The 15,666-nt window shown below is 33.6% G+C and overlaps 1 protein-coding gene across 1 annotated transcript in view; it reads left to right on the top strand.

The window, feature by feature from the left end:
- Window positions 1-15,666, top strand: part of LOC143244455 (uncharacterized) — a 37,087-nt gene that overhangs the window by 7,559 nt on the left and 13,862 nt on the right. Inside the window, exons 7-10 of the mRNA XM_076489141.1 lie at window positions 2,350-2,480; window positions 5,450-5,534; window positions 13,656-13,774; window positions 15,343-15,492. Coding sequence (XP_076345256.1) covers window positions 2,350-2,480; window positions 5,450-5,534; window positions 13,656-13,774; window positions 15,343-15,492 — 485 coding nt within the window. The remainder of the gene's footprint in view (window positions 1-2,349; window positions 2,481-5,449; window positions 5,535-13,655; window positions 13,775-15,342; window positions 15,493-15,666) is intronic.

The raw sequence follows: 15,666 nt of genomic DNA, 5'->3' as shown, positions 1-15,666 counted from the left end.
CAAACATGAATTCATGCAAATGAAAGAAATTCAACATTTAGTTATAAATAAAAGTTATTCTTGGAAAGATTTGGCTACTTATGCTATGTTTTTCATGTGGTTTTGTGTATTTTTTTCTACCTTGTTTCTGTACTTTCTGGAAATGTCATTCCTACATCATACTTATTTTTTTATAAACAGCTTTTAACAATATTACTACCACACAGATTGGCCATGTATAATTAACAATTCTTAATTATGTCAGTACCACACAGATTGGCCATGTACAATTAACAATTCTTAATGATGTCAGTACCACACAGATTGGCCATGTACAATTAACAATTCTTAATGATGTCAGTACCACACAGATTGGCCATGTACAATTAACAATTCTTAATGATGTCAGTACCACACAGATTGGCCATGTACAATTAACAATTCTTAATTATATTGGTACCACACAGATTGGCCATGTATAATTAACAATTCTTAATTATATTGGTACCACACAGATTGGCCATGTATAATTCACAATTCTAACTGATATCAGTACCACACAGATTGGCCATGTATAATTCACAATTCTAACTGATATCAGTACCACACAGATTGGCCATGTATAATTCACAATTCTAACTGATATCAGTACCACACAGATTGGCCATGTATAATTCACAATTCTAACTGATATCAGTACTACACAGATTAGCCATGTATAATTCACAATTCTAACTGATATCAGTACTACACAGATTAGCCATGTATAATTCACAATTCTAACTGATATCAGTACCACACAGATTAGCCATGTATAATTCACAATTCGAACTGATATCAGTACCACACAGATTAGCCATGTATAATTCACAATTCTAACTGATATCAGTACCACACAGATTAGCCATGTATAATTCACAATTCTAACTGATATCAGTACCACACAGATTAGCCATGTATAATTCACAATTCTAACTGATATCAGTACCACACAGATTAGCCATGTATAATTCACAATTCTAACTGATATCAGTACCACACAGATTAGCCATGTATAATTCACAATTATAACTGATATCAGTACCACACAGATTAGCCATGTATAATTCACAATTCTAACTGATATCAGTACCACACAGATTGGCCATGTATAATTCACAATTCTAACTGATATCAGTACCACACAGATCAGTATAATTCACAATTCTAACATATCAGTACACATTGGCCATGTATAATTCACAATTCTAACTGATATCAGTACCACACAGATTGGCCATGTATAATTCACAATTCTAACTGATATCAGTACCACACAGATTGGCCATGTATAATTCACAATTCTAACTGATATCAGTACCACACAGATTAACCATGTATAATTAACAATTTTTATGTAACAGTGAGAACAGTTGTATGAAGGGACTTGAGTGTAAATTTTAGTAGGTTAGGAGTCATCTTCTGCTATAACAGTTTCATTATTCTAACAGGGTGGGTGACCTTTGGAATGTGTTGTCTTCAGATGTTAAATAGACTGGCTTCAAAGGGTTTTTTATTTAGGCTAACTTAGCTTGAGTTTTGAACAGCCGAGATGAACCAGTATGTCCTTTGTTGTCCCAAGATCTTATGTTATATTGTAGCATGACTAGTGTTCATATTCTAATCATGTAAGTTATATTTTCTATAGTGCCAAACACATTATATATTATACAGAAAATTTGTTTATAAAAGTTATAAAGTGTTGAGTAATATAAACACCTGGAAATTAATATGATCTGTCAACAGTCCAAAGCTTCATTAGACGGGACAGCCTGTTTAAGACTTTTCACTCAAAAAAAGTGTTTGATAGACAAATTTTAAGTCACATTTTGGTTTATATGCAGGTTGCAGAAGTGAAAGACAAATGGTTGAAGGACAGATGTAGAAGTGTATTCTCGAAATGGATGGGTGTGGGTATTAGAACTTTAATTAGAATAAAGTACAGAACAACATTTTGACCTTCTTAGGTCATCTTCAGGTTAACAAAGAGAATTTGCAAACTGTTGTTCTCTATTTTAATTAAAGTTTTAATACCTGTACCAGCCATCTTGAGAATACATTTTTACTTCAAATGGGTTTCTTTTCATCACGAAATGTAGAAACCTTTATCCTTTGCATGTACATTATTTACACATTGGATTATTCCTGTTAAAAATGCATAGGGTATTAAAGATGTGTGTTTGTATTTAAAACTAATGGCATTGTATGTAATCAGTGTAAAAGGACAAAAGGAAACAAATTCCAGAAGAATGTGTTTTAACAGTTGGTAATATCTGGAATTCTGATATTTAATAATCTTAAAGTAGCCAAAACAATGCTTGGTTTTTACAGGATTTGAAGAAATTCTTGATAAATGATCAATCGAAGCGTGAGTTGTTAGTGGAAAGTGAATCACTTCTTCGTATGGCTGTTAATGTGGCTTCTGGATTACAGCACATTCATGAGCAAGGGTTTATACACACGTATGTTTTTGATTTTAGTATTATAATTATTGATAACAAACTATAACATCCTTTCCTATGCAGCCCACTAATGTGTATTTTTTTTATAGAAATTGTTAATTATTTTGTATCTGTTTTTCTTTTTTTACTGCTGTGTTATTATACTAGTCCATCTGTTGTGCATTGTACAATTTAAAAAAAAAAGTTTTTTGATAATATGGCCTGGTGGTTAGGGTGTGCAATTCACAATTTTGGATTCAAATCCAATCATTGAATATGCTCACTCTTTCAACTATGCAGGTGTTATAGTAGGATATTAAATCCAACTTTTGTTTTTAAACAGTAGCCCAAGAATTGAGTGTTAACACTAGCTGTCTTTCCATAGTCTGTCGCTTTAAATTAGAGATCGATAGTACATATAACACTCTTTGAGATTCTCAACTTCACAAGTTATATTATTAGCTATTAACTGTGACTATTACCAGTTAATGTACAGTACAGTTTTAAGCTTATGAACATGTAAGGAATGTAGACAGAATATAAGAATAGATTGAAAAATTTTTATGGCCACAAATAATTGTACATGTGTAGATTTCTTATTTGTATCCATGTTCAGTGTGTACCAAGGCTAGGTTTGCTCTATTAAAACAATTTTGTAGTCTCATTCATGTCATTACAGTTCATTTTCATCACCTCTGTATGATGACTATGTATTTTTACAATAGGCCTGTAGCATACTTTCCATGCACACCAGACCTCCTGCAGGCTTTCTAGTATCCATTTCAACAGCTCTGTGACATAAATATTCTATGTTATGTCTAGTAACTTGTGCTGTATGTTTCTGTATGTGATAGCATGATTACATGTTTCAGATATCTGCAGAGGTAGATTGTGATTAAAGGGATTTATGGAAGTAAATTTTGTACATGTGACTTGTGTCACTTTTCTAAACAGAAGTTCTTTTTTATTATGTTGGGCACTATTGCCTGAGATAAGGGACAGTTTTTGCCATTGATATTTGTTTTTGTGGATTCTCACCTGTTGCAAAACAATGTGTTTACTTACCACTGTTAGGAGATACTTTTTGCACATCTGATTATAGATGGTCCTGAATTACCAAGCTCATTCATATTCCTTTTTTTTTTTTCAAATGCTATTAATTATAGGAGATGTTTCTTTCTTAAATTCTCCATCTGGACACATTTTTATGAATTGGTGAATTAATCAATAATAGATGTTGCACATCTCCCCCCACCCCCACCCAGACAACCAAGTTTTAATGACATTACACTCCAAGATGCCAAACAGTGTCAAAATCTACTTTGATATACCATGCAAAAGTGTTAAGATAAGACAATGTATTATTCTTTCCATTTTATGAGGTTCATTCTCCTATATGAGTACAGAATGTAAGTTTCAACACCATGATAATACTTCACTGCCCCCTGTTGATAATTGAATGAGCCAGAGTGAGAATTCTTATCTTTTATAATTCCCATACACTTGTACCAAGGGCATGTCATAAAAGTTCTTTTGAATGAACATACTGATCAAACTTAGGGTCTGAACTAACTATTATGGTACCTCATGCAGAGTCTTAACTATATAGAACGAAGCTAACATATGATACTGGTATATACTATAATAAATCAATTTAATTGCACTGCATATTCGATTTTGTTGTCATGCTACAGCCTGAACAGCATAGAGAATTTTCATTAGAGCATAGAATTCACATAAGAGCTTCACATGATGCTGGTTGGACTCTCTGACAAATTGTTGCAGACTTGAAATGCTCCCCAAACATTGTCAAGTACACCCTAGTTTATGAGACCGAGACAGGTAACTTTGAAAATAGTAATGGAAGAGGCAGAACACATAAAGTGAATGATATTGATGTCAATTATCTTTATTTATAAAGCTGTCGGTACAGAAGGGAGACTGGTACTGATGTCAAACATGAGGTAAACAACCATGTACCAAATGACAGAAAAGTCTCCAGATCTACAGTATCTAGAAGACTAAACAAGAATGGAATATTTGGTCATGTAACAGTTAAAAAACAATCTTACTCTGGTCTCCAAATATTGTTAAGAGACTGAAACGGGTTAAAATGTATGAAAACTGGACTGTTTATGATTGGAAAATAGTCTCAGGGACGTACAAAGCATAGGTTGTACGTCCTGTGAAAAAAAGATGAAAGACACTTACCCCAAAGCATAGCTCCTACCATAAAGCATTGGGGAGGCAGTGTGATGGTTTGGGTTGTTTTTCTTCTAAGGCAACAGGAGATATTTCCAAAATAAATAGACTAATGGAGCAGTGTATTATTTTTAAAGGATTCTACTACCAAGAAAATAATGACCCCATACTCTCATCCAACCAATGAGTAAATTACTTAGCTAAGGAAGAAGCTGCTGGAGTCATTCAAATGATAAAATGGTTCCCACAGAGCTCCGATCTCAGCCCAATTGATCAGATCTTGGATTCGACAGATCAAAATCTTCACAAATCAAAAGTTACTTCTAAAGAAACTTATGGAAGTGTGTCAGAGATATTTGGAGTGAAATTACAAAAGATACTTTGATTAAATATGTTGCAACAATAGCTGAAACATTGTGTAGTTATTGAAGCAAAAGGGAGACACAAAATATTAACTGTTTACTGAACTTAAGCACTTCCACTGAGTTTCTGTTGTACTAAGTATGAAGGTTAGTAACATTTTGGTGTTCCACCTTTGATTGACCCTCCACTGTTCTTTGAAAGCAGCATGAAATGTAATGTTTGACTTTGTCCTAACACGTTTATGTTAATGTGTTAATGGTTTATGTTCTATGGCTCAAAATAGTGGGAGGGAATGGCCCACTTCCATTTATAAAGTTGATTTTTTAAGTTTAACTTTTTTGTGTGCATTTGCTTGTTTAACTTGATACACAAATGTTTCCAATAGTAATTGGTTAATGTTTAAAATCAAGTTTCTTGTACTGTAGAGATTTGGCTGCTCGCAACTGTGTGATCACTTCAGATTGGACAGTGAAGATTGGAGATTATGGAACGTCAGTAGAAAAATACAAGGTGAGAGATGCGTGGCCATTTCTTATAATAAAAACCATTAAAGTAGGTCAAGATTTTGTATACATTTAATAAATTATTAAAAGTAATATATGGTATTTACAATAATTGGGTTATCTAAATGACTGTTTAGACTACACATCCAAAACTCTTGTAGTGGACGAGACAGTACAAAATTACATAAATACCTTCAATCACAGACAGTGAAATATAATAAATGTGATTTCATCTGTCAGTGCTTCATCTAACATCTTATATTACCATCATTTGTATTAAAATGTTACCAGTGTTGAAAAGTTTCCTTTAAAAGGTTTTTAGTTCTGATGTTCTTAAACCATTCAGATTTTTTTCTAGCTTTTTTTTGATGGTTGTAAGATTTTAAACTCATTTCTGGTGATAATTTTGGTTTATAGCTTGATTATTCTACTTGTGTACATTTCTGTTATTTCTTGGTAGGTGTTTGGGTTAAATTATTATTTTGTTCCCCCAAAGGGGTACGAAAAATAACCTGGGGCAGTCAGAAACTTGTTTCTCTTCACCCCACATGTGGCTAGAGGTAATTTGGTTCATAATTTGAAACTTATTAACTGAACTGAAGTAACACTTATTTACTAAACTAGAGTGATGGAAGTAAATTACCTTGGAATGTTGACAGGTTTATTATCTCTTTGAAGCACGTTGGTCAAAGCTGCAAAAAGGGCTCATTGAGCCGGAAAATGTGTGAAGAGTTGGACGTGAAGCTCCAGCATACATTCTCTGGAAAGTATCTATTTGTGTAGTTGTGGTCACATTGGAAAGAGCAGGGAGATGCATAGTCAGTACATCAACACAGTTTACACACATGACTATAGTTTAGAAAAATTTAGATACTTAAAGACAGGCCTCTCTTCAGGGCTGGGATCTATAGATCCAACGAAACAGATTTTGCTGTGGGAGGAAATTGGAGTACCTCGAGAAAACCCACTTTCATTGGTAGGGTGCCTAATAATATACCCTACCAGTGCTCAACACTGAAAGTTAGATGGCATATATGATTAGATATTTGAGTTTTCATTCAGGGCATGAATAAAGTTGTACAGAGAGAGGTATCGCTGCCATGTACATGGAGTGGCTGCTAGTTCTGGAAATTGCCTTGTTAATTGGGTACAATTACATGCTATTTTATAGTATTGTGATACTATAGAGATTAGTCTCTTCTTGAGAGCAGGGATGTTGCTTGCTTTCATGAGGCAAGCAGTCAATGTGTATGCAGGGAGATGATATGACAGTCGAATGGTGAGATTCTGGGTTCGTTGCAGTTTTTTTAGATGTTTAAGGGTGCATTTGCTGAAATCATGTTTCCATATTCTATGATTGAGCGAATGTATATCTCGTAAATTATAAGAATACTTTTGGTCCTGCAACCCTTGACAATACTATTGATTCTTCTTAGATAGAAGATTTGTTTATAAACTTTTGTGAGAATGTTTTTGAAGTGGTTGGTCCATGTTAGTTTTCTGTTGAATGTGTTGTCTAGAAATTTTATGGTGGGGGAGAATTTAAGCTCTCTATTCATCGTTTTCAGTTTGACTTTTGAAATGGACTTGTTTCTCCTGGATATTTTGCATTTAAAGATTATGGCCTGAGGTTTGATTGCATTGAGTGCTACTTGCCAGGTGTTGCACCAGGCGGTTATACTGTTAAGTGTGGATTGAACTTTCGAGGTTGCTAGCAGGGGTTCACATGACGTGCTCCATACTGCTATGTCGTCAGCATATTGAGATGCATAGGTGTACGTTAATTTGAGGAATGGAATATCATTAACATACATGACATATAAAAGGGGGCTAAGTACAGATCCTTGGGGAACGCCTGCCGAGAGGTGAACGGTGTGAGATGTTGCATTGTTAATTTTTATTTAAGCTATTCTGTTGTCTAAAAAGCTTGATATTCATCTTGTTAAGATTGATGGGAAGTTAAACTGAAGAAGTTTGTACTTGATGCCATACTGAGTTGAAGGCTTGTCTAACATCCAGAAATAAACCCACAGTGGTGAGGTTTTTATTAAAACCCTGTATGATAGATTCTGGTAACCTTACTAAGTGATCAGCAGTCTGTATGTATCTACAAGAGGCATTTTCTATTTTGGAAAGTAACGTGTTGCTATCCAGGTACCATATGATATGTGCTGTTAGTATTTTTTCCAGTAGTTTACCTATGCTGTTAATGAGGCTGATAGGTCCATAATCTTATGGATTCTTGGATGCTGGGGCTGTTTTGGGTATGATTTTTATTATTACAGTTTTACATTGAGATGGGTAATACTCTGAGTATAGTGAAAGGTTAAATGAGGCTACTAGATAATTAATAAGTGAAGTTGAGGCTTTTTTAAGAATGATGTTGCACATGTCATCTTCCCCTGGGGTAGTGTTTTTTAGTATTTTGATTAATAACCTGATTTTGGCGTGTGTTATTGGCTTAGTGAGTAGCGGGATGTTGGTAGATGTTCATTGTTTTTGCGTGGTAGGGAGCATGGGAAGTCGATACTAATTAAGTTTGCATTATTTTTGATAAAATTTTGAATTGTGCAAAAAGAGTGGTGAATACCTGTTTGTAGTATTTGGCTAGTAATTTGGCTTTTTTAAGGTCAGATGTTGCTGTACTGTTGTCTAGTTTCAGGTTGGGATATTTTTCTTTGAGTTATCATTGCACATATTTTTGAATTTTTTCCAGAATGTTGCAGAGTCTTCGTGTGAATTATCTAGTGATGCACATAGCTCAGACAAGTTATGTTCTTTTTGTTCATTGATGTGGCAACAGATGAGGTTGTTTATCTGATTGATTCTGGTTTTAGTGGTGGTGTCATGAAAAATAGTGGATTGGCGTCTGAGTTTGCGTCTTTTAATAATTAGTGAGTGGACTGCTTTGGTGAGTTTCCATGAGTTTGGATGATTGTTGAGGTTACGATTGGGAACTGTTGTGTCTGTTGAATTTGTTATTGTATTGACTATGCTGGATAAGTAATCATCTATGGACTTGGGGTTGTTAGCCTGCATTGCTATCTCTGGTAAATTGTTGTTGAAAGTTTTCTCCAGTCAGTGACGGAGAAATCGAAAATCCTGGGTGGGTTGATCATGGTTTGGGGACAGGTACATTTCTGCCAGTGATAATTTCGGTGTATAGCTTGATTATTCTACTTGTGTACATTCCTGACAGTTGCCAGTTGTGGTGTGTTTACTTAAACTGGTATTAAATATTCTTTAATTCAGGCATTAAAGGTTGGAATAGCTTAGGACCACATAATCGTTGGTCTTTATATGTGGATTTTTGTTTCTCTGTATAAGGTATTATGTTTATAAAAACAACTTCAGTTCAAACAGATTAATTAATAAAGCATAAATAATTTTCAGTTATGAATTTTTCATTGAGGTTTTGAATTTACTAACTGTTTTATTAAGGTCAAGTGTTGATTTACTAACTGTTTTATTAAGGTCAAGTGTTGATTTACTAACTGTTTTATTAAGGTCAAGTGTTGATTTACTAACTGTTTTATTAAGGTCAAGTGTTGATTTACCAGCTGTTTTATTAAGGTCAAGTGTTGATTTACCAGCTGTTTTATTAAGGTCAAGTGTTGATTTACCAGCTGTTTTATTAAGGTCAAGTGTTGATTTACCAGCTGTTTTATTAAGGTCAAGTGTTGATTTACCAGCTGTTTTATTAAGGTCAAGTGTTGATTTACCAGCTGTTTTATTAAGGTCAAGTGTTGATTTACCAGCTGTTTTATTAAGGTCAAGTGTTGATTTACCAGCTGTTTTATTAAGGTCAAGTGTTGATTTACCAGCTGTTTTATTAAGGTCAAGTGTTGATTTACCAGCTGTTTTATTAAGGTCAAGTGTTGATTTACCAGCTGTTTTATTAAGGTCAAGTGTTGATTTACCAGCTGTTTTATTAAGATCAAGTGTTGATTTACCAGCTGTTTTATTAAGGTCAAGTGTTGATTTACCAGCTGTTTTATTAAGGTCAAGAGTTAAGTTACTTCATACCTCATTAGTTTTGGTTTGAAAGAGTAATGGAGATTTGTAAATCTGGGAAACATTTCCCATTGTTTGAAATATGTATGTTTAGTTTAAAACTGTACAGGTAATGGGTTACTTTCAGTGTGTTAGTTTTGTGACAGGCTCAGTATAACATATACGAGTTAAGTATTTATACTGTAACTTCTGATGCAGTGTGTATACCTTCATAGAATTTGATAGATTTTTAGGTAAATATTACAAGTGTCTTGTACACAAAAGTCAGATTTTTTAATGAAATAGTTTAGGAAAAATTTATTTTTGAAAATATCGAGTGTTTTGTTCCTAGTCTGAGTGTGTAATGATTTTTATGTTGTGATTTAAAAAATTATTTGTTTCAGAAATCTCAAATATTATTTGTGTGATCTCTTGAATCCTCCTAAAAACATTACAGGCATTTATTTTCAGTAAGATTTTATATTTTGTCTGTTATTTCTCTAACTATGTGGGGTTTATCAATTTGACTAACCTTCTAACCATTATAAAAATAAATATAAATTATGTTGTTATAAAAGGACTACAGGTTATAATACGAAAACACACGTATAGTCTTAAATAGCTTAAATGTCAGAACAACATATATTTATTATTTTTATTATATTGACCTTTCAGTTTTGCTGTGGGATATCTTCACTCATATCTAATAATATAGAACTGACCTTTAGTCTCTACAAAGTGACCTGTCTTGGCTGTTTTTTAGTAGACTAGTATATTGTAATATACAGTCACAATTCAATTAATATATATTATATATACACTGTTGGCCAAAATCTTAAGGCCAATGAACATAAAGAAAAAAATATGCATTTTGCATTGTTACACTCAACCACTTATTTGAATAGAGCTTTGAAAGACCAAAATAAGAAAAGGGAAAATAAAAATAAAAAACTTTTTTAGCATTTAATAGGGAAAATGTGAACACTATGAAATTAGCCTAAATACTAGCTGGTCAAAAGTTTAAGACCATACCAAAAAGAAGTCCTAAACAGGGTAGGAAATGCCCAACAAGAGGTCTCAGTAGTGAGTTGCACGGCCGTCATTGTGAATAACTGCAAACATTAGCTTTGGCATGGTCGATATAAGCTTTTGTAGAAGGCTGGCTGGAATGTTATTCATGAAGATCATGCACTGTTTGGAATTTACGTTTACTTCTATAGACTTCCCTTGTCATCCACCCCCAAACATTTTCAATGGGGTTCACTTCGGGCGAACATGCTGGATGGTCCAAAGGAATCACATTATACACCATGAAAACGTCCTTCGTCCTGCGGGCATTGTGGATTGCAGCATTGTCCTGCTGAAAGATCCAGTCATTTCCACACAAGCAAAAGCCTTCATTCAATAAGGATGCTCTCTCCAACATGCCAATGTAGCCAGATGCTGTTTGACACCCCTGTATAACTGGAAGCTCCAATGTTCCATGGAAGGAGAAAGCATCCCAGATCATGATGGAACCTCCTCCACTGTGTCGTGTAGAAAATGTCTCCGGTGGGATATCCTTATTGTGCCAGTAACATTGGAAGCCATCTGGATCATTCAGGTTAAATTTTTTATCATCAGAGAACAAAACTTTCGTCCACTTTTCTATGTCTCATGTTTGGTGCTTATCCGAGCTGTTTTGTAGTGTGGCCTTTGAAGACATTTATGGTTTCTAAAGCCTTTCTCTTGTAGATGCCGTCTTATTGTTCTTGAGCTGCATTCTGCATTCGTAAGGGCCTTAATCTGATTCAACAATTGGTTGGTGTCTTGCCGGACAACCCGTCGAATCCTCCTGCTCAATGCCGGTGAAATTCTCGTTCCGTATCCCTCAGGGTTTTTTAAGAAATTTGCAACAACAGTTTTACTATGCCCAATCTCACCAGCGATGGCACATTGAGAGAGACCTTGCTTTTGCAGCTGGACAATTCTGCCATGTTCAAACTCTGTTTTTACCCAATGTAACACAGAAAATGTCAGTGGGAGATGTTGACAACGCTAATACTTGAACACAAATGACTAAATTTCGTTATGTGTTTACTGATTAACACTTCATTCCAGTATGGTCTTAAAATTTTGACCAGCTAGTATTTAGGCTAATGTCATAATGTTCACATTTTCCCTTTTAAATGCTAAAAAAGTTTTTAATTTTATTTTCCCTTTTCCTATTTTCATCTTTCAAAGCTCTACTCATATAAGTCTAACAGCACAAAATGCATATTTTTTCTTTATGTTCATTGGCCTTAAGATTTTGGCCAGCATTGTATGTAAATTGGTTATTACTATTTAGAAATAAGTTACTAAAGTTATTTTTCTTTAACATAGAACATTAAATAAATAAATATAGCAAACAATAATAACTTGTAGTTACAACAATCTTTGTTATTGTTTGCTGCTTACCATGGGCTACTAAGATTTTACAAGTTTTGCACATGGAGGATGTGAAACAAAATCTTGTTTTTAGCTTTTATGTGTACAATCAGAATGACAGAAAATCACAAATAACTCTACTGATGTCATATAATGTTATTATAATTTATTAAGTTTAGTAATTAAGCTCTATTTCATATTAAAAAATATGTAATTTTGAGCAATTTAAAAACAATCTACCTGCTTGTAATCTTCATTCAAAAGAGCAAGTTGGCTTTTTAATACTTTAAAATGGTTGAGAAAGCAACTACAAGACATTCTAAGCTTTTTGTTGACTATTCACATGTCATATATTGAAGTAATTGTATATAAAGGACTATTTCTAAATATGGAAGGAGATGAGTGGGGGGGCTTCTGTGTTTGGTTCAGTACATAAGCCATACATCAGCAAAATAAAAATATACAAAATTCTTATTTTACATTTTAATTTGTCAATATTAATAATTTCAGTTCATAATTCATATGAAACTATAAACTGTGTATTTTCACATCAGAACATCTAATTTGAACCAGTGCTGCATTCAACATACCACATAACTCACAGAAATCAATATTTAGGTGTGGTCATTTAATATTTGCTTTTAAATTAAGAAATTAACTAATATATAATACTAAAAATGGAATTTTAATCTACAATTTATTACCAAACTTGTGAAGATAAAATCAAATTAGTAGTTAAATAAAACTTTGAATACAAGTCAGTTTTATGCAGTGACATGGCCTTTGACCCATGAATTGTGTCTATAGGGTTAAAGTTTTGTGTTTTCCATTTTAATTCAGGAATATTTGAGTATTCAGTTTTATAAATAAGTCAGAGAAAATTAATTGTAGGGGGATAGTAGTACTGCCTGAGAAAAAAAATTGGCAATGATATTTGTTATTATTGCGGGAATATTTTATCTACGACTTTATTATTTTAAATTCAAAATAAAAGGAGAAAAACTTGCTTTAAATGTAATTTGTTTTATTATTAAATGAACAGTTGTCCATGTTTATGGATAGTGTTAGGTTTATTTTCAGCTACATTAAAGAAAACATGAAAATAACATGCACACACATTTTAACATTTCTTCAGTTATCCAAATCTTATAAACGTTGGGGAATTTGAAGGTTAATTTTTTTTTTTTTTCACAGTGATAAAAACTCCAAACTTGGCTGGTTAACACCACAACTTTCAAACACAGGTAATGTAGTGTCACACATGTAAATACTCCACAGATAAGTATGTGGAAGAGAGTTTATGAGCAATAAATGGACAAGTTTTCCTCTTTAAAACTGGTAATTTTTACCAGGAGGACTAAGGTTAACCTTTAAATGGCAGCCATCATCAATTGATACTGCAACTTACAAACTTTCCACTGTTTAAGGGTTAAGTGAGGACAAGTCTGGATTTAAATCTTTCTAAAACTGTTAATATTTTTGTGTTTGGAAATAATCACAAAACCATGAAGTACCAGTTTTGTATAATACAAATTTTATGTTAATTGTAAAATCATACAAAACATTGATATTCAAATACTGAAAAACTGAAAAGCAGGAAAGTGCTATTTTATTAAGAATGGAATTAATATGTTTCAAACCCAAATGAATGGAACTAAAAAGTATTTTCCATCTATTTTGGAAGGAAGTGAGGCTAAGTTTGGCTTGCATTTTCTGAATATTCTAGGGTGACTACTACTGTCTTGGTGATATGGCCATTTCTGTTCGATGGTGCTCGCCAGATTCGCTACTGTGTACCAAAACCTCCATTGAAACAAGAGAATTGACGAAACAAGCAAATATTTGGTGAGTTTTGTATTTAACCATTTTAGAAAAGTTTGGATAAATGTGATCAAATAAATATTGTACCCTCATACCTTACCTTCTGAAAGTCTGAATAATGTATATTAATAAATACTATACCTCTTTCTTACATAATTTAAGAGCGTTGACAATATATGGTAATAGTTTTTATTGACATAGATTTATTAATTACACCACCAGTATAACAAGCGTTTTTCCTTTCAAATACTACTGTTTACAGAACATTTTTAAAACTCACAATTTTTTCAGTATTAGTCAGGTGTGACATTTTTTCATACATATATGCCTTTAATTTCTTTATTAATATATTTAAATATTCAGCTTTGATAATATTACAAGTGTTGGATGTTATTAACACACAACCTGTAAGTTTTAGTGATATTACAAATACCAGATATTAAATAATATACACACACAACTGTCAATTTTGGTGATATTACCAGTACCAGATATTAAGTAACACACACACAACTGTCAGTTTTGGTGATATTACAAGTACCAGATATTAAGTAACACACACACACAACTGCCAATTTTGGTGATATTACAAGCACCAGATATTAAGTAACACACACACAACTGCCAATTTTGGTGATATTACAAGCACCAGATATTAAGTAACACGCACCAGATATTAAGTAACACGCACAACTGCCAATTTTGGTGACATTACAAGCACCAGATATTAAGTAACACGCACACAACTGCCAATTTTGGTGACATTACAAGCACCAGATATTATGTAACACGCACACAACTGCCAATTTTGGTGACATTACAAGCACCAGATATTATGTAACACGCACACAACTGCCAATTTTGGTGACATTACAAGCACCAGATATTAAGTAACACGCCAATTTTGGTGGCACTGCCAATTTTGGTGACATTACAAGCACCAGATATTAAGTAACACGCACACAACTGCCAATTTTGGTGACATTACAAGCACCAGATATTAAGTAACACGCACACAACTGCCAATTTTGGTGACATTACAAGCACCAGATATTAAGTAACACGCGCACAACTGCCAATTTTGGTGGCATTACAAGCACCAGATATTAAGTAACACGCACCAGCACAAACTGCCAATTTTGGTGGCATTACAAGCACCAGATATTAAGTAACACGCGACAACTGCCAATTTTGGTGGCATTACAAGCACCAGATATTAAGTAACACGCAGCACAACTGCCAATTTTGGTGGCATTACAAGCACCAGATATTAAGTAACACGCAGCACAACTGCCAATTTTGGTGGCATTACAAGCACCAGATATTAAGTAACACGCGCACAACTGCCAATTTTGGTGGCATTACAAGCACCAGATATTAAGTAACACGTGCACAACTGCCAGTTTTGGCGACATTACAAGCACCAGATATTAAGTAACACGCACACAACTGCCAATTTTAGTGACATTACAAGCACCAGATATTAAGCAACACACACACACACATCTGTTTGTCTGGAAATTATTCAGATTAACTTTTTTGTTTTTATATTCCATAATAAAGTGTACATATTTGTATCCTTTCCATTTCAGGTCTTTTGGTGTGGTGTTGTGGGAGATATTTCAGTTTGGTGATCAGCCTTACTCAGAGCTCAGGGATGATGACGTCATTCAGAAGGTTATCATGGACAAAAATGTGGTTTTACAACAACCGAAGATACCTTTAGCTCATGTAGATAAAGTGTACGTGTCAGTATGTTGACATGGAAACTTTAGTTAGTAAGAGAGTGAAAGCAGAGCATTTTCTGTTTAGAATTATCTGTGTGCATTGTAACATTAAAATACAATATTAAAATATGTATAAAAGTATTGGGTAAAGCTAATACTGCAATACAATTTTGTTTAAACGTGTGTATG

This window comes from Tachypleus tridentatus, chromosome 2 (genome assembly GCF_004210375.1).
Source record: "Tachypleus tridentatus isolate NWPU-2018 chromosome 2, ASM421037v1, whole genome shotgun sequence".
NCBI lineage: Eukaryota > Metazoa > Arthropoda > Merostomata > Xiphosura > Limulidae > Tachypleus > Tachypleus tridentatus.
Note: the sequence above shows the minus strand (reverse complement) of the source record. Positions and strands in the feature narration are given on the sequence as shown.